At 40.2% G+C, this 19,744-nt stretch overlaps 3 protein-coding genes and 1 long non-coding RNA gene across 5 annotated transcripts in view; 2 read left to right on the top strand and 2 right to left on the bottom strand.

Annotated features, from left to right (window-relative positions):
* Ipk1 (Inositol phosphate kinase 1) overlaps positions 1-8,896 on the bottom strand; it is a 43,267-nt gene extending 34,371 nt beyond the window's left edge. The window contains exon 1 of the mRNA XM_046626625.2: positions 8,306-8,896. The gene's annotated coding sequence lies outside the window, so the exon portion shown is untranslated. The remainder of the gene's footprint in view (positions 1-8,305) is intronic.
* LOC124219282 (uncharacterized) lies at positions 3,975-5,571 on the top strand. 2 transcript variants are annotated; one of them, XR_006883358.2, is made up of 3 exons: positions 3,981-4,401; positions 4,461-4,637; positions 4,996-5,571. It is a non-coding gene; the product is annotated as an uncharacterized lncRNA (long non-coding RNA). The 2 variants fall into 2 exon arrangements; XR_006883357.2 differs by having other exon boundaries at positions 3,975-4,401; positions 4,461-5,571.
* Positions 8,897-9,437: 541 nt separating the features above from the next.
* Positions 9,438-13,493, top strand: Sas-6 (Spindle assembly abnormal 6). Its single transcript, XM_046626621.2, has 4 exons — positions 9,438-9,788; positions 10,204-10,730; positions 10,804-11,552; positions 11,677-13,493. Exons 1-4 carry the CDS (start codon positions 9,600-9,602, stop codon positions 12,234-12,236), a joined length of 2,025 nt encoding a protein of 674 aa, XP_046482577.1. The 5' UTR covers positions 9,438-9,599; the 3' UTR covers positions 12,237-13,493.
* A 142-nt stretch (positions 13,494-13,635) lies between these two features.
* Positions 13,636-17,737, bottom strand: Plekhm1 (Pleckstrin homology and RUN domain containing M1). The gene is made up of 3 exons (XM_046626619.2): positions 15,710-17,737; positions 14,140-14,781; positions 13,636-14,058 (listed from the first exon to the last, which is right to left on the bottom strand). Exons 1-3 carry the CDS (start codon positions 17,033-17,035, stop codon positions 13,894-13,896), a joined length of 2,133 nt encoding a protein of 710 aa, XP_046482575.1. The 5' UTR covers positions 17,036-17,737; the 3' UTR covers positions 13,636-13,893.
* Between the last annotated feature and the right edge of the window lie 2,007 nt (positions 17,738-19,744).

The raw sequence follows: 19,744 nt of genomic DNA, 5'->3' as shown, positions 1-19,744 counted from the left end.
CCCGATCAGCCTTTCAAAATGTCGTTTCGATACCGTTGTTTTTAAGCGTGGCGGTTACATGCACTGCCGCAGGTTTCTTTGAAAAAACGTGGAGCATTGAATTAAAAAATAGGTCATTCAATTAGTCCTTAATTATTTCATTGAAGACATGTGAATTTTGGAATGTAACCGTTCCAGCTTGATACAGCTGAGAGAATCGGTAAGTGGCCTCGAGGGTTCACTTCACTAGAAATTTCTGGTATACAGATTCACTAGTCATCATGGCTATCGAGCCATTTCTTAGACGCTCATGATCTTATCTATCCTGCGATCAATGCTAAGACGAGTTCATCTCATAAGAGACAATGACCCCCCGCGATCGATTAGCGAAACGGACAACGTAGGTCAAACGGCCAATGGGCTGCGCGTTGCGAATACACGTGGACAACCTTCTCCTGCATTCATACCAACGCTGTAATTCTCGCGAATCTAGCAGTGGGTGGGTAGCTCTCTTGACCTCCTTGCAGTTCACACAGGTAAGCATGATAGGTGTTCCGTACTTGTGCCCTGGAATACATGACGAGTTTTGAACTCGCAGTAGTTCTGTGCAAAATAATAAGATCAACTGGTAACTGGCGTTCATAGATGAACAGGTTCTGGAGTTGCTCCCGTAAGTGGAACGTTCCATTTCCTGTCTTGAATCTAACCCTCTTGCACGATTGATTGGCGATTCTGGCTATTTTTCCTACGAATTGTACAGCAATTTTTAGATTGCGTCGAGGAATTTGCGGAAGATAGCTTCAAAACGCTTCAGAGCTCTTGAAGCGAGCCAATGTAGGTACTCGAGGTGATGTGCCTCGTGTTGACAACTGCGAGTTCGCTACCGCCACGAATATCAGAATTCAGCTTCCAGAGAGAGCCTCTCCGCATAAGTATCAGTTTCAAGCTAATGTGAGTTGCATTAATCACGGCTATTCGTTAAAACACGTCACTTTCAAATTTATAAATCGTCTAGCCTTGATTATTCTAACGCCAACTATAAACGGTCGGTCGATGAAGTGACGCGGATAACTGCACTTTGGTCGAGTTTTAAGTAGTTTAGTTCAATTAGTTGAACTTTCCACTCATCAGTTACTTGTGTTTGATAAACAATCTGTCGAACACGTAGTCAATTTTTCTATGCGTGTTGCACTGACAATAAAGTAATAATAAACGCGAAGTGCGTAATGATAGATGTGATCTTAGATTGGGGAAAGATCGCGCTTCCTGTGTAATTCTCAATGTATAGCAGTATTTTTTCCATTTCTCTTGTAACCGAAAACGCTCCCTTAAATACTCTTCAAGTCCTACGCACAGTGAAACTTTCTACTAATTGTGATATCGATAGCCAATGTTTGCCCAGTATCAGTAAAGAAGCATTAGACAGGTGCCATTACTTCGAATTTTCCAACATGAGTTCACCGCTAGGAGACAAAATTGGCCTAGCGTCACGAAAACAACGACTTAAAGCCTCAGGCCATTTACAAAATGTCATATGGGTAAGTGTCGCCTGATCTTCGGTTTGTAAACAGAAGTGAAGTAGAGGGAGAAGGCAGGAAACGTGACGCGCATCGAGTAGGCCGTAGTACTGCGTCTGAGAAAAATCACATCTACGTAAAAAGTCTCTAGACGGTGATTGGCCAAGCGCTATAATGTGCAAGATCCGTACCTACTCTTGGTTGCGGACGAGGAATGGATCAATGACAATGCAAAGCTCACGGAAAGAATGATTTGTATCTAAATTCGTTGTTGACTTCGTAACGCACTAAATCTGTATAACACACCATCGAAATCATTCCAAGTTCCAGTTCTGTAAGGTTTAACGTGTAATACAACACACGCATACCGCATACGGAACAGCGTTTCTCTGTACAGTACGTGTCTCGGTGTAATCCGACATCAGTTCGTGACTCGTGAGCTCGACGGTGGGAGCCACGCTACGGCAAGCACCGAGGGACAGGAAAGAGGGAGGTCGGTCGACCCAGACGGCGGTAGGCGTCGCGTTGTTGCCAAGCGGAAGCCAGACCCTGTAACATTCTGTTCAACCTGCCTGTTCCACTATCCCCGAGTTCGTAAAACGAGAGGGCCGACGGTGCATAGCAAGAATTTTACTTGGACGGAAACGAATTAGAAGAAAGATGAATGTAATTTGAAAAAATTTGAAAAATCGTAACAAGATTTGGACAGTTTCACGTTCATTTACCTTTTGAGCTTTTTTCTTTGTTTTCTTGTTTTATCTACCGAGTTTACGATGGACCTAATCCCTTGTTAATACTTGAACCGCTTACGACGCTGTTGATAATCTGTCAGTAAAATATATGCAACATGTTATGTGGAGAAGGGATATTAACGCGAAAGTTTATTGACGTGGATCTGTGTCGCATCTACTATATTCCTGCGTAAGGCTCGCGTTACCAAGGGTAAGCCTGTATCTTACAACGAAACATGAGTTGTATGCGATGATCCGATCCAGGTTCGGCCATCTTGCTCCGATGTGAAAGGCTTTTTACTCAACTCGTATTTTTTGGAGCACTGCAGGCCGCAACATGGCGGTTCCTTGGCTGGTCACGAACAGCCGAAGCCGTCTCACAGTTCGACCCATACTGAGCATTCGTGTTTATAATAATAACTACGCGAAGTAAACTCCAATTCACATTCCCAGACCCCTATAGTTTATTTTTCCTGGCATAAATATTGCCTGATGATAGTATCGTGACTTTGGCCAAAAATGGGTGTGACGTAAAAATTACTCGATAAGTGAGGGTAGGTCTGTTACACACGTCTACTCCTCCTATAATTATACCACGACGATTACCTATACTACGTCTTACACGGAAAGAATAATAGAGCAGGTTTTATTCAAAGTTGCAGAAAGAGAGGGTCAGAAAAGGTTTTTGGTAAAAAATAACGAGGATGAAGTTAGTAACGTTGACGTGACGAAACGTTAGGGAAAAAATCTCCGCTTTGCCATTATAGAATAATTTTGAAAGAGTTGAGTTTTAAAAATATGAGAACGACTCTGCTTCATTACGGTTTACTTAATGTCGGGCAATACTCAAGTTGCGAAAAAACGATCTTTCCTAAACATTCATTTTAAGGCTAACGTTACTAACTTCAAGCTAATAGAAAATGAACATTTCAACTGTATTTTTTACCATAAATGTAGCAACTTTTGGTCTGCACACAATGGTTTTCGCTGTTTTCAGAGTAAATTCTACATTTTACAAAGTATATTTCACCGAAAAACCTGATGACTCTCTCGTTTCCTGCAGTTTTGAGTAGAATGTGCTCTTTTACGAGCTTTACGAGCTCGTATTCTCTGCAGGCATTGTTCTTGAAACATTACTCGAATGCAAAAATCGAACAAGTTGGCAACTTTAAAGCTAGGATTAGAGACAATATCGTATGTTCATTTTCTTCCACGCATTTGGTCGTAAAAAAACAGCTGAACTCAGTTTCGTGGTACCGAGTCGGGTCTACTTTCGCCAAAATATCGCCAACCAAATTTCATCACTGTTCATGTGGCAACAATGTTGAACTGTTGAAACGCTAACAGAGGCGCCGTATAAGCATTCTTACTATACGAATTTGAGCACACTAAATCGAAACATAATTGCTAAATAATACATGCGATGTTGCGTGATTTAAATTAAGTTCTTAATCATATCGTTAGTCTAGCAACACGGCTATCCCCCCAGCCAGCCACTTGCCTAAACAGCACTTCACATTCGGTCACAAATATTTTTTTGCAACACCTGCACGGAAAGTCCATTTTTATGCACCATTTACAAGCACCGAAAGTAGTCTTTTACACATGTGTGCGGGAAAAACTTTCGCGCATTGCTAGCGGTGTGCGAAAAAGACGGTCGCGCTTTTATCCACAGTTGCGCATTTCGCAAACAGCTGCACCAGCGCCACCAATGGAATAGTTTGTCACTCTTTGCTGTGCTCGACATCGTCACTGAACAGACATCGTGCCGTGGTTTCGTGTAAATATAATCGTGTATGTCTGACTTTCCGTTACAGGTGTAGCAAAAAATAGAGTTCGATACACGCGCGAAAGTTGGCAATGCCTATCTCGCGTGAATGCGCCACACTCGCCCTTCAACTCGTCTACGGGTTCGTGCTGCGCCTTCACGCTTGTGCGGGCATTGCCACCTTCGCGCACTAGTATCGAAAAACATTATTTCCCACATGTTTATTTGGACCGACTTACGGTTACCGAACGTAAAAAAATCGATTAAAGGATTACGAAACAAAAACAACTGAAGACCGAAAGTAGAAACAACATACGTAAGATTGAATTATTAAAAAAGGCAGTAAATTGAAAGTGTAGGAAGAAATGCTTAACGCATCAAGCTATCCCGCAGTCGACGAACAAAGGTAAATATTCCAAAGTTTCTAAATCCAATGATCAAATTTTATCGAACGATTGTGGCTAGAGGCTGCGAGGGTCGCGGAGAGAAGCTTGAAGCCTCGGCTGAAACTTCCCCACCGTCAGAGTGGCCCCCAGAGATTTGGCAATGCCGTTCGTTAGCCTCACGGACGGTTGCGCTGTTGCCAAGTCGCCGAAGTAGAGGAGGGGCCATGGCTACGGGAAGGCACTCGCATCTATTATGGTACATCTCTCTTTAAACAGCACTTTTGTACTTCCCCTTTCCAAGACTACATTTCGTCTTTTTTTTTTCTTTTTTTTTCTCTTTTACCTGTAATACTCAATGAACTTTCAATAATTTTCTATTCCGAAGTCGACGTATTTCGGGCAAATACTTAAAAGCCTCTAAGAAGACCATGTATATGTTTATCATTAAGTAACGGGTGTTTACGAGTAATCGACCGATAAAGATTTTGATGAACTTGTTGAGGAGAAAATAACAAAACTTTAAAACCCACGTACTCTTCGCGAGATATTCCAAATGACGAGAAAGATTGATCTATGGACGTGTTTCTATATGAATAATTGTACCTGATCCACAGTATAACAGACCCTAGCGTGGGCGCCATCGTTATTAGAAATCCATCTGACGCCTCCGCACTAAACGGGACATGAGGGGTCAGGTAAATCGACACTTATGTCTACACCTACACGTTACATGTATACTTAATAAAGCCTTTCTGCTGTAGAATGAAAAGAACCGGAAAAGCAGGCTCGCATAACCTCGGCAGTATATTCAATGTTCTCTAATGATTTTTTTTTACGCGATATAATTTCATAAAAATATGGATTGTTCAACGACTCGTTTTTAGCGAGGTATCCGCACACCTCTACGCATACGTGCGTAATAATGCCTACTAATAAAAGTCAGAATACACCGAAGGCCAGTGTCGTCTCACGGAAGAAACGATGCGAACATATAAAGTAGTTGTTTCAGTGACGTCTATTGTATGTATAACACAGCTAGATAAAATATTTCGACCTACACATATACCAGGTTGTTGAAACTAACAATTTGAAAATGTTCTTGACACAATCAACACTATGCAGGTTTATAACAGTAATATATAAGCAAGGCCTCAAGTGAGAAGGAGAAATAAACAGTAATGAGACATTAATCTTTAGCAGGTCTATATTTTACAGAAAGGCAAATTTCGAGTAAGTTTAAGCTGGGGCCGTTTTATCCAGCAAACGAAAATGGAATTTCGACAAATCCAAACGCGTAGGAACGGTCAAGCCACGGTTCTTTGTTGAGCTTAACAGGTAGCGAGGTAAATCCTTTTTGCTTCTCAAAGTTCGAGCACATCCGGTCTGTAACATCAGAGTCTGAAATATCCCAGGCAAGCTCAGCTCACCCTGGACACGCAGCAAGGCGAACTGTGCTGTCGTGTCATCTGACTCAGATGGAGATAATAGCACCGTCGCTGCTCACAAAAACTTTCTACACCGAAATTTCGCCTCATGTTCGTCATAGCAGCTGCCCGCAATTATCCTTCGTGCGAATCGATGCGGCGCGGTGCGCAAAATACAGAGGTAAAAGAAAAGCAAATGGACGCAAGACACACAAAACTGGTAATTGCTCTTAGCAGAAACTTTTACACCCATGTGTGTGTGTATATATATATATATATATATATATATATATATATATATATATACATATATATATATATGATGTATACATGGGCAAGGTTTTCCACGTGTTCTTGGATTATTCGATCTTCTATGACACGATAATATAATAGACACGGGATGGTCACGAAAGAAGAGAGGTCGGAATTTTTTGCAAGCATATTTTAGTCGTTTGCCTTGATTTGCCACTTCGACTCATGTATTTTACTAACCATGAACTCACCGCGGGTAATGTTAGACGTTGATATCTGAAAAATTTAACGTTCGGTGGCATAGCTCTTACGATCCTCGATGTCGTCCGTGAGGCTAGTCTTAGAAATATTCACAATTCAATAGCTGTTTAAGAATCATAAAGAGGAGACAACCCCAACATCTTCGTTACGATTTATATTATGAGGTTGAAGTTAGTAACGTTAGCGTAACAATGGGTGTCTAGTAAAAATAACTTTTCCGGAACTTAAGGATTTTCTGAATTTTCTGAAATTCAGTAAATTGTAATGAAGCAAAAACGTTGTCATATTTTTAAAACTCTATTCTTTCAAAATCATTATAAAATTGCCAAATTGACGACATTTTCCCTAACGTTTTGTCACATCAACGTTACTAACTTCAACCTCATTTTATAGTTGCACTTTCAGTAGTCGGTTATAATACCACATACAATTTTATCAGTGATAAGTGATGGCGAATCTGTCTGAGTTCTGTCAAACAACTAAAAAACCTTGTAGAAATGCGCAAAAGAATATCGATAAAAAATTACAAATCTATGTTTTCATTTGCTTACTTATTATTACGTTGTAATATTTATTTTAGGCATTCTGTAGGTACACACTCTACGTAATGCACAAACTGCATACAATTAAAATTTTTTTAATCAACAGCACGGAAAACTTGTACAGACATTGCCCGTGAAGCGATGCGACACTGTCGATCTTAAATATCCGATCGAGTTATCGGATCATTTTCAAAAAGTGTAGGACGATAATATGACATCAAGACGAAAGTTTACTCGCCTACGTGCAAACGTGCACACGATGACTTTGCTTTGATAGCCACTGATGCATCCTATTTCCTCTACTTTTCAACCAAAACCGCAAATGGTAATCCAGCTATGGCGATATCCTCAAAGCCAATGAACGCTCCAATATAAATATTGTTACAGCATTTCATCGCTGACAACCAACTGTAATTATATAGATACGATCCGCAACACGTAAATTTTTTTATTCCTTTTCACTACTTCGTACCGCTTATGTTGTTTGCGGCATAACAGAAACAATAAAACATTAAAAAGTTACTTAGAAGCGTCGGCGACTGAATGAAAAGCCTCGATAAGTTTTATCGTTTGGGAATCCTCTCTTAAATAATAAGGTAACGAACGGCATAAAAGGCGTGTGAACTTCAAATTTGAATGTTTCAAGAGAACGCATCGTACATGTTGGTACACAATTATGTGCAGATGAAAATTTTGTTCGCATTCATTTATTCACCGTACACGAATTTCGCAGTTCCGAATATGACGGATAGTGGCAGCACTGCGTGGAAAAATACAAGAAGCGAGGAATCCTCTTTTCCTTCAGCAGATAACTAACATAGGGACCGGGTATCCGTTCAACTGCTGGTTGGATAATTCCTACAGAAACGTCAAACCATTTAACTGCAAGTCGCGTATACTTTATTATACCTATATTACATAACACGTATTATGTCCGAATGAGAAAATGGGTCACCTCCGTTCACATTTATTTATATTCATGAGTCTCATCATCCGAGGCGAATTCCTCCATCGATAAACAACTGCCCTAATTTATCTCGCCTGATAGTGGCTGTGTCATCCAGGAGCTAAATTTATATCTGTCAATTGAATTTCGATTGTCGAACTAACCATCACAGTAACAAACAAGATATTCCAGAACAAGATTCATTATCACTATCTATCATTGATGGATTCGTGGGGCTTAAAGGTCGATAAATGACTTGGCTTGAAATCACCCCAATATTTGACACACGACCGCCAGACAGACGCCCACGTCACTTCGAGCATGACCGGTATTGGTACCTTTATATAAGTATATGCATATACGTATCGTGTGTATGTATATATACGTATATACATATATAAATATATCAGTTCGCCGGTGAGCCATGTTCGCAGAGAAGTATGTACCCTGGCGTTAATACGCGGGTCATTAGAATTGGGTAAATAAACACACCGCTTACCTGCTCGTTGAATCTGACGCCCGTTCATTGACACCGTCTTTGTTTCGATAAGCCCAACATCCGCTGTTACGAAAAAACGGGGCGGTCAACTTGCCAACAATCGCACGTCACCAACTCCCACAGATTCCACTGTTATGCTGGCCTGATTCACTCGTATCGCAACGGGCATTGTACCACCGTTTTTCCTGCTCGCTCTCGTTCGTACTGAACACTATCAGACGCATGGCACAGGCATGGCAACTGCAATCGCAGCTCAGGAAGATCCCGCGCAATGCGTTACGTCAGTCGCGATCGCCGCGCAGATTGGTCGGCTCCAGCGGAACCTGCCAATTAAATTTAGGATTTGTTACACGCGCGGGAAACTTATTAGATCTTGGATGGCACGAATCATTCGCAAATATTACAGCCGCGTTCCCTCGCGTCTATTAATGGTCACAGTAAAAAGATCTCGAGCTCTGATTTTCAAACATAGAAGAGAGAAGATTATGCACGGCTCGCACTCAAGCAAATTTTCTGTCGACACTTCCAGGTTTACGGTTGTCCATTTTGTTCCGGGTTACAACAATCCGCCGCGAAACACAAAGTGCGACTGTGATCGGAGGTAAACTGATTGCTTTTTTATACAATCAATTTGCGATGCCGCCTGTCGGTAAATGTTGCAATCCTCTCGACGCTCGACCACGGAGAATAAGCCTCGAACGAATCCTGAGAGCGTTTTTCCTGTCCCCGATTTCGAAGCGTCCTCTGTCACGAAACAGATGTTTGGGCTTAATTTTTGATGACGAAAACGTGTTGATAATGTATCCACAAACGTCGTGTCGTGTATCAGTGGTGTTGTCCACTGGAAAAATCTATTTCGTGTCAGAGGGTACTACTAAGTCGTTGCATGAAAAACGCGAACGCAAGCAAACTTTCTGAAGCTCCTTTCTGGCTTGATGTTTTATAGGGATTCTAGGTGAAGTGAATTTCATTTCCATACCATTGGAAAAAAAAGAATATCGCTATTAGACCATCTTCACCATGGAGGAGCTTTACTATGCCTGTCTTTACGAACCCGCGATCCCAATTCTCAGCATCAACGTTTAGGGTGGGTTTGTGGTTCATGTGCATGCTGAGGCGGTGGCAGCACCAGCAGCACGCCTGCGTCGTGTGCAAAGAATTGAAGGGATTTGTTTTGAGCGGGTTTAAAAAATTAATGTAAATAGTGATGTGAGTTGAGAAATGCGAAGTAGATCGGAAAAGATTAACATGTCGCCGATATTATCGGCAGCGGTTAATTAAAGCTCTGATTGTCATGAATTATTTGAACAACATTGCGGGGGGTGGGATGATCGGTGATCCTGGTCTCCAACTCAACAATGTCGAGATTCTTTACACGAGAGTTCAAAGGGTTTACATCAAACCTCAGCACAAAGAAGAACGCCAAAGAGACCTTCGTGTCAATGTCGAAATTCATGCTGGAATCAGCCCTGTTTGTCGCAAGGTATGTGACCGAGATATGCTTCGTTTTAACCTCGTTGCAACATCCACACAACTGTTACTCGCGCTTCTTCCGCGTCTCATACCAATCCTTAAGAGCCTAGGGCAGCGAATGTAGAATCTATTTAGGCATTTTTTTTGTCTCTCGAATCAACTGAACGTCAACTTTCTAATCACCTTGCTTTTATACTTCTTTACCCATGAATTTCTCATCTTTTAAGTTACTGTTGATTCAATTGTCATGCGCTGCGTTTTCACGATAGTTAACAAGTTGCAGTTGATTCTCAACTAAGGTTCTACAGTCGCTGTTAAGGATGTCAAAATAGTTGCATTTATGTTTTAATTATTCCGTTTTGAAATTTTTATTTCTTGACTTCCTCCTTTAATATTTTCTGTATTTTTGCTTATTTCACGAACAGAGTTTGTGCGTTCTTCTTTCCGATGACGACGATCCTTGTTTTCTTTATTCGCTGTTCGTAAATGACGATGACTTCAAAGTGCTCAAGGCACAGCAGGGTCTGCTTGTAGACTTTGATAATTTTGCAACACAGCTGATATGCCTTTTGGAGCAATGCCAAATACCTCTTTCCGGTGTTGCAAAAAATCCTCCAAAGTTTCTTCTTCTGCTGGCAGAAGAGGCAGGTGACTGGACTTTTAAGCTCGTTGAAACGAACAACTTCAAGCATCTGTGTCATCTCAGCTTGAACATCGCCCCGTCCAGTGACACGGACATAAAGGTCCATATGGCCATGAAGATAAAACAGCTCAAGGAAAACTGCCTTCGAAAAGACAAAGATATTGGCAGTATGGAAACCAGGCTGAATGACCTGACCAAGAAACTGGAGGTTCAAACCAAGGAACTGGAACAAATTAAGCAAAAATATCAGGCTGACATGAACCAAATGCAGATCCATACCTCGCAACAAATCAGTGCTGAAAAAGACAAGTAAATATTACAAGAAAAAAATTCCCCTATGTTACCTGCATAGGTGATTAATACAGATAAATTTTGTTTGCAGACTCGCACAAGCCACCTCAGAGTTTCAGCGTCTTAGAGAAAATGAGAAGTCTGAGCTAGAACAGAGGCATGGGGAAACACTGAAGCAGCTGCATACAGAGCTTGCTGAGCTGAGGACACGCAATCTTGCATTAAACGAGAAGCTTTCGCTTGCAGAAGCAAGTAACAAGGAGCAGGTAAATCAGCTCCAGACTGTTGGTAAAGAGCTGAGCATAGCTCAGAGAGACTTGGCACTTATGAGAAAACAGAACTCGAAGCTTGACGTTGATTACCATGAAAGGGACAAAATGGTGAACAACCTCAAGACGAAAGTTGCAGTACTTGAACAGGAGATAAAGGATAAATGTATCCTACTTACTAAACACACGGAAATGATAAAAACAGGTAAGGAGCAGAAGCAGCACCTAGAAGATTTGATAGCTGAGAAAGATGGTCAGCTTCAAAGAAAACAGAACTCTTTGAAAAGTCTAACCGACGAGCTGGTCAAAGCTAATGAAATATTAACCAAGCTGCAGAACGAGCTAGCCTCCATTAAGTCAAAGCTCAAGCTCAGAACAAGCATTGCTTTAGAACAGGAACGTCTGCTGGATACTAAGCAAAAAGAAGTTGGACAACTCGATAGCAAAATGGAAGCCTGCTCTAAAGAAGCTAGGGAAGCCAAGGCTGTTGCCGAAGGTCTGAAAGAACAGCTTAAAGCTTTGCAATCACAGTTGGAAGAAAAAGATAAAATAATAAAAAATAATGACAATGGTAGGTTAGCAAAGATAGTCAAGAAAACATTCATAAAAAAGATTGAATTATAATTTCTCTTCATCAGATTTTGTCGTAGTTGTAATAGTAAACCGGAAATCTAAAAATCATCCTTTACTTTCAGTTATTAGCTGGCTGAACCGACGACTAACCGATAACCAATCGTCTGGACAGACCTCAACAATTGGGCAACCCATAATGGTGCCGCCTTCTGTGCAGTTGACTTTGCCAAGGACGAGCAAGAGCTTCCCGACAAGATTCGAGGCTCGGTCAGCTAATTCCAATGGGCCCCAGGCTAGCGTTCCTCTGACTGGCCACCTCTTGAGAAACCCAATAGTTCAAAATCCGAATATAAATCAAACCGCACGCACAACAGCGAGGAATATGGGTGTAGGGGTTACGGATACAACAAGTAGCTTGGCTGCATTCAACAAAACTGGGCAAATAACATGCACCAGTACGCCGTTGGACCGAGGAAATATATTGAGCAAAGCTTTGCCCAGTGCTGGAGTTGCTACCACGACGGCGTCATTGCCTACGATTGCGGAGAACAATAATCCTCCCCTTTCCGTTGGGAATACAAGATCTAAGAGTGCAATGGGAGTGATGCAGGGTGGCCTAAGACGAGCAGTTTTGGACAAACCGCTTCTACCATCTGCTTATTTCCCAAAATCTTCGCACTAGCTAGAACTAGAAAGAGAATATGAGGAGATGTGAAAACTTTTCAATGGTACCTATAACTTTATTATTATTTTTAAGCTAGGATTATCCTTTTGTTCAAAACATTGGGGCATACCGGAAATTATTGAACATTTGCAGCGGCCATTTTTTATAATTATTTATTTTCTCTCTTCACCCTTGTCATTCGTAATATTGCAACATGATTTATTTTGCAACGTTTGATTTCGTAAGGCGCAATTTCTTAACAGGTAGACCTTTTTCGGTTCATATTCGGTACATTTCCGCGTATACCACACTGTGTCGACGTGTATAAGTGTAGTTATTCCATTAACATAAAGATAGTATTCCTCCACAAAGTGAAATAGAAGACGCTTAGCTGTTAAGTGATAAGACTTGTAGATAGTTTTATTTAGTACAATATTAGATATTACACTTTTAGAATTTCGGGACTCCAAATGTTAGACAATTAAGATGAGACGGCCATTTTTATACCAACTGACGTACAGAAGATGTTAGCTTTTTCCTTGAGAATGATTAGTGCTTAATAAAAAATTTAATGATCAATATTTTCTTACGTGTAGATTCAAGTTTGAAAAGTATTATTTCATTCGGGAAATTGACAAATATAATAATATTTATGATGATGAAAACAAAAATAATTCTGCGCAATGATCCGATTGTTGATCTATTATTCAAAAGCTTTAAATTTTATCAAACTTAAGGGATCAAAGTTACAAACTAAACGTACTTACTGTTAGTTCAAATAAGAGGGAATAAATCTAAACTGTGCTCTCTAAAGAACGTGGGTATTTATTTTGCTCGACAAAGCAGTCACCAAAGAATTAATGAACTACATCATTTCACGTGTATCTTCCATTGAATCGAGAAAAGAAAACTAAAAAAAAAGTGCTCGTTGGATTTTACTGCCTTTGGTGTCTCGACTTCGTCTGCATTATCTTATAACAATATGTTAGATCGTTCGTGTAAGTTGATGATTATTTTGTATTATGTACGTTTTATGACATTAAGGATGGTGTAAATGTTAAAAGTAATGAAGGTGACGACTCTCTTTTTTACTTTGGCTATTCAACAAAACAATGAATTTATTTCACTGTACAAATAGAGCAGCAGTATTAAACTAAATAAATACAAATGATACTTATACGATTAGTAAATTCTATAACGTAGCATATTTTCACAAATTTATATATTTTACTACTTTTGTACATACAAATCAAATAAACAAAAATCTTTATTATACATATATGTATAATATATACGTATAAAATTTTTTTTCGTCTTTGCCAGCTTCAAAATATGAATTTGCAATAAAACTATTATTGCTTGTTTGAATTATCAATTCAGTGCAAAGCTTGGATATTATTTTATTGAATAATTGTCATTTACAAAATAAAATAATGCGCTTTTATTAATATATTATATAAATTCTGATAATGGACAATAAATAAGTAAATTAATACGACGGATAATTGTTCAGTTTTAATAATAAGAATAATTCTCTTTCAACAAGGTACGACATTATCACATAAGAATATAAAATTTATAAAATTCCAAACATCCTGAAACGCCCATTTGCTTGATTCTTTTTTCTTACACAATCGTCAGTACATAAAACAAACAGCTAGTTTTTAAAATGAAATTAACTTGACGCCATTATCCCAGGTGTTTCAGACACAGTCTGCATGTCTGTGCTGCCCAAGTCTAGCAGTGGAAGGTCCATGCGTTTCCGTCTACGCTCACACTTTGGGCAAGGATGACTCGCGTTCATGCAGTCAATGTGAAAGACAGCATTGCAAGCAGCGCACTGAAATAATAATTCCAGTAAAATCTCGAACTCAAAAAGATTGGAAGACATATCTGCGAAATCTTAAGTGTAATTTCTTACTCTGTAAGTTGAGCTCATGTCGAATGGGTAAATTACTTTAGGATTGTCACAGACTTCGCATATAAATCCTTTCTGGCTGCAGAGCCAACAATTGGTTACATGATTCCTGGCGAATTCGACGACTTTCTGAAGTTGTTGAGCCATTATGCCATTTGGTATGTCTGCCAGATCAGAAACAGAGTACTGGTGAACATGTTCGTACAAGTAATCTCTCGGCGCAACCTTTTTTTGAAGAGATTCTATGACAGGCTCGCGACACGTGAAGAGGTAGGCACGGAGCAGATTCAATTGAATTCTCAGGGACTGCAGCTGGGCGATGTCGTCGACGACCATGTATATCCTAGGATTGATCACCTTGAGGTCAAGTAGGACAGGACAGTCATTCAAGTATCGAGCAGCCTTTTGGGAAACCGGATAACGTTTGAGATCCCAGTTATGAATAACACGCGATGGAATTAGGAACTCTTCTTCTGCCATGCAGTTGGTGCAATAATACTCCCCTGTGAATCCGCAAACCCATGCCTTAGAAAAGGACATGCCTATAGGATGGTCACAGCTCATGCAACTGTAATTCTGAGTGTCCAGTCCCTTTTCACGGCTCAATTTCCCCAGCTGCTGATTAAACGACTGCAAATCAGCCTCCTGCAAATAATAGCTATGAAGATAACTACGTTAACCCTATGATGCAACAGTGACATCACTTTTCTGCAGGCAGTTTCTGTTCCCTACTGTAATTATTCCAACCGATGGCAGTTTAGGATTTCTCAATGATCAGTTGAAAATTAGATGAAATTTGGAAGTAAAAATAGAAACGTTTGTCCACAGTTAAATATTTGTCCACAGTCCTTTAAAGCATTTTAACATGACAAAAAAAAAAAAAAAAAAAACGTCGGACATAAACGACTCAATATTCCACAAGGTGTTCCTGATTTTTCAGTGTCCCATTCTATATAGAACATTCTATGCCAAGTCAACCAATGTCAGGCCCGCACCATTTTAGATTTTGAATAAAATTTTTGATGTAATTGCCCTAACTCCAAAAGAATATCCCGAACATTGTGAGATTTTTATGAATAAATCTGTTTCACATATAATTTTATAAAATCATTTTCTCTTTGGCCGTAATTCAAAAATCTGAAAATTTTTTCAAAAATATTGTGTCGGAAGTCAAGATTTTCAAGCCTAGATCCAAAGTGGGCTGGTTTTTTATTCTACTCTTTCTTGAACTTCTAAAAGCTAAAGAATTTTTAATCAATTAGAAGCGGTCAGTATTTTATGGGTTGCTGCTGAAACATATATACATATATATATGTAAACCAGGATTTATTAATATGTTTTCAAATTTTTGAATTACAATCTAAACATGTTGATTTGAAAAATTGTAAGTAAAACAGATTTACTTTAAAAGAATCTGAAAAAATTCAGAGTACGCTCTTGGATTTGGGAGAATTGCATAAAAAATTTTAACAGTCAAAAATGGTAAGGGTCTGACGACAGTCGAGTTGGCATGGAATGCTCTATATACACAGTAGCATTCTGATTGTAAGATAAGCACAGAACTATGTTTTACCTTTGCCTCTTCCAATGACTTTGGCTTCACACCTGAATTATCCTGTTGCGATACTCTACTCAGGCAATTATTGGGAAACTCACTAGAGTCTGCAGTAGCTGCGTAGCATGCCCCTTTATTATAGCTCCGTATCAAAGCATCATAGGGCCGAGCATCAGCGGGAGTGTGAGGAGCGTCAACGTCGGAGCTTCCGGATATTGCAGAAGTAGTTAGCGAAGACTCAAAGTCCTCAATAGAAGTAGACCACCCTAATCGACCGATTAAAGAATTGCCGCCTGTCGCAGCAGCGTCATTTGCTAGTTCGGGTTCTACAGCTGCCTCCTCTTCCCGTAGGTCCTCTCTGCTTCCATTTTCACGCTCAGTATCAATACCGGAATCTAGTGTTATCCCATTTTCAATTTTTCTCCGTACCACTACTTGTTGTTCTTCTTCTTGTTCTTTTTCTTGTTCTTCTTCTTCACTAGCTTTTTCGCTTGTCTCCTTTGTCTGAACCGTGGTATTCGAAGTCTCAACACCAGACCTAAAACGTTTTTCTTTTCCCAGTTTAATCTTCCGCATCTCATCTTTGCTCGTGATACTAAACTTGTTCAGCGAATCAAGACTCCCTATAGAGCTTACCGATTCAATTTCGTCAAAATTGTCGGTTAGGGTACGTTCGCTGTTGATAGTCTTGGCTATGTCAACTGCCGAAGAAACTGGACAAGACTTCAATGTGGGGGACCAAATGGCAGCCATGTGCAATGGCGTATTTGACCAGATGTTCAATAAGCTGGTATTGCAGGCAAGATGAAAAGGGATGTGATCGATACTTTCGATCAGTCTCTGAGCTACATGTGCCAGGTCAGGATCCCTCAAAAAGGCAGAACGGTTATAGTATGGTTTCAGAACGGAATTGTCTCTGCGTATCGACGCAAAGTAGCTGGACAAGAGTCCATCATTCAATGCCAAGCGGATCCATGCTCTACAGTAACCAACCTCAGTTGTAATTTGCGTAAGTCCTTGAATTTGATCAATAATTTGTCTGTGCGATAAAACAAGCAGTGGCCCCCAGAAGCTCGGCTGTGGCATAGCGTCAAAGTCTGGACCACTCAAGGCCTCTGTCACACGATTCAGAAGAGTGTCTTTCAGCCCGTGCAAGAACAATGCTTCTATAATGAAGCACAGCATATTTGCCTCCTCGCAATTTTCCACTTGAGGCTTTTCCTGCCCCTCGACAAAGCCTTGCATTTCTATGACGCTCGCATTCAGTTGCTGTTGCAAAGACTCTTTTATAAATATGTCTCTTTTGATCCCCGCCAACATCCCAGTTCTGAGCAGCGAAATCATTTTTACAAAGTTCAATTTTGGTTGTACTTATTTTTAGTTGTACGCTGCTCTTCTCATTTCCATCATTAGTTTTCATAATTTTTCAATCACCTCAAGTGATTGCATTGCAGCAATTAGATATCGTTGGAATTGGGGTTGGAAATAATATGTGATGGTTTAAAGAAACTTTGTTTATATAGGTGGGAATTACCGATTTGTACTACATGTGGCTTGTTATATTTTTTACCTCTATGCTCGGATTGTTTTCTTGGTTTTAATACCTGGTCATAGTCCAGTTCATTGGAACTGCGTCAAAGTAAAGTTATGTCAGTATGTGTGAAAGCCTTACAAATTCTACGTCGATCTCTTATTTTCATTACATTTTTCGTTATTTAATGCTAATACGTCTATTTACACACAAACTACAATCGACTGTTATAGCAGTATACTTGAACTATGATCGAATGGTGGACTAGTTAACTTTAAATGATGTTTGCCATCGACACACACACTCTCGGCCATTTTTCACTGCTAAAACTATGTCTAAGGATCTAGGCTCAAAAATTGGTGTTGTATTTGAGCCATGCAATTTTAGCACCGAAGCTCGAGCCGCGGTTTCGCATTCGATTGGTTGCTTCCCACAAACCACGTGATAGATTCGATCATAAGACTGATTCACATAGCGCCTAAGCAAAATACTACGGTTGATAACACTTCGGTGCAGCCCCCTGACACACGCTGCTAAAAGTGGTTCGCAAAATGTCCCTCGATTTGCCGCCAATTTCCACTACTAGTGGCGCTAGTAGTTGTCTGACAAGCTTGCGCGTGGTCAGCGAGCACTCAGCGAGGGCAGCGAGCGTGTCAGAAGTCTACTAGCGCCACGTAGAGGAACTAAAAAACGGGGACAAAACGCGTACAATTTTTTAGTATACGAACAGCGGTGAGTGTCAGGGGGCTGCTTCGGTGATACCAGTCACGGATAATATATTAAAACAATGTAGGGAATGGTAAGGATGAATCTGCCAGTTTATAGGCAACTCATGCTACTTGTGACGCCACAATAAGCAGCATGGGTTGCCTATAAACAGGCGGATGTGGATGCACAATTAAGCCTGAAAATATGCAACTATACACACACATGAGCTACTTTTTGGTTTGACGCAACTGAGACGTCACATTGAAATAGTAGTTTTCGATACAAGTGCGTGAAGTGAGTTTTTACGTAGCGAGTACAATTACGAACGCGTATCGAACGTTATTTCTCATATCAGCACGCGTAAAGTAAGCTCTTTTTTTTTATCGTGATTTCTGTGCGTCAGATGATACTTTTTGGCATAACGTGCATGAAGTGAGGTGTTTTCGATACACCGTTTCGAAATACTAGCGTTATGCACGACATACCAAAAAGGAGCACTCTACACACAGAAATCACGACTAAAAAAAAGCTTACTTCGCGTATGCTGTTATAAAAATGATATTTTACATCTGCAATTTTGACATGATCGTGTGATCTCGGCGATATGCCTGGGATTTCATTCGAATTACAGAGAACGTCAGTAATGCTTATTCGTTTATTCACGCCGATAAACTTAGCATCGGGTCAAGTAATTCAATAAAGTAATTATACTATGGCTTGGTTCACATGGTGCAGGTTTGATACAGGGTGTACCAATACTGTGTTTATATAGATTAGAAATTGGAAAATTTCTGCCCACATCCTTTAAATGAATTTGATTGATACCGAACCAAGTTGATTTGCATTTATCTTTTCCTTTGATGCTCTGAGAGTATCCATTACGGACAATCTCAACACAACGTCATTCACGCTATAAACGATTCGTTTCCCTCTTTCATAATCGTGCGTGGGACGGAGTAGTTTAAAAGTGAAGAATATAGTGATGAAGTGAGCATGTCAGAAATAAATTCCATGACACCGTAATTAAGGATCTAAATTAAATAATACGGTGATTAAAGAATTGATATTCAAGGCAAGTAAATCCCATTAATTGAAGCAAGATATATTCAACAACGTACTAAGAATATCAACATCATGCAACCCAATATAAATACACGCAAATGTAGAAACAGTATAGCGTGTTGAATGTGCAGGTGTTATATTTACAATTTCTTAATACGTCAGCATAATTTATAGGGGAATTATGATAGCTAAAAATGAATTCAACGAATAATAACGTCCAATTTACTCCAACGTCCGTTCTTGTAACGTAATTTTTAACATAGTAATAATTTCGAGTGCATGCAAAATCCAGATGATTAAACATTAATAATATAACGTCATACGTGGTATGATCGTGTAAGCGCAAGCATTACACAATATGGAGGAAGAAGGAATTACACTACCCGTTAACCAATGGCTGATAAAACAAGGATGTATGTATAGGTACATGTACCGGGTGTTTTTTCTATGCCTATATTTAGACGTATGCACTTGGCGCATTTCAAGCCTCGAAGAGTTGCACCTTGTGTGAATGACCGAAAGCGTGGTGACTCCGGTGCACACTCTCCCTCTTCCTCGTTCCCCTTCAGCTCCCTCGCCTGCTCCCTGACTTCGCCGCGGCTATGTTAGAACCACCTCGTAGTGGGGTCAGAACGGGATGCGGGGAGACACGAGACACCGAGTAACCGGACGAGTGCGACGAAGACGACGGATCGGACACGAGGACGACGGAGCCTACAGTGTACTCAGGGCCGTAGCTGCCGGTCTTTAAC

Source organism: Neodiprion pinetum, chromosome 5 (genome assembly GCF_021155775.2).
Source record: "Neodiprion pinetum isolate iyNeoPine1 chromosome 5, iyNeoPine1.2, whole genome shotgun sequence".
Taxonomy (NCBI): domain Eukaryota; kingdom Metazoa; phylum Arthropoda; class Insecta; order Hymenoptera; family Diprionidae; genus Neodiprion; species Neodiprion pinetum.
Note: the sequence above shows the minus strand (reverse complement) of the source record. Positions and strands in the feature narration are given on the sequence as shown.

Coding starts and splice junctions, on each gene's coding strand:
- Plekhm1 (XM_046626619.2), bottom strand. CDS start 17,035: ATGATTTCGCTGCTCAGAACTGGGATGTTGGCGGGGATCAAAAGAGAC. Junction 14,782..15,709: donor AGTCATTGGAAGAGGCAAAG/GTAAAACATAGT, acceptor TATTATTTGCAG/GAGGCTGATTTGCAGTCGTT. Junction 14,059..14,139: donor ACATGAGCTCAACTTACAGA/GTAAGAAATTAC, acceptor TTATTATTTCAG/TGCGCTGCTTGCAATGCTGT.
- Sas-6 (XM_046626621.2), top strand. CDS start 9,600: ATGAATTATTTGAACAACATTGCGGGGGGTGGGATGATCGGTGATCCT. Junction 10,731..10,803: donor ATCAGTGCTGAAAAAGACAA/GTAAATATTACA, acceptor TTTTGTTTGCAG/ACTCGCACAAGCCACCTCAG. Junction 11,553..11,676: donor AATAAAAAATAATGACAATG/GTAGGTTAGCAA, acceptor CTTTACTTTCAG/TTATTAGCTGGCTGAACCGA.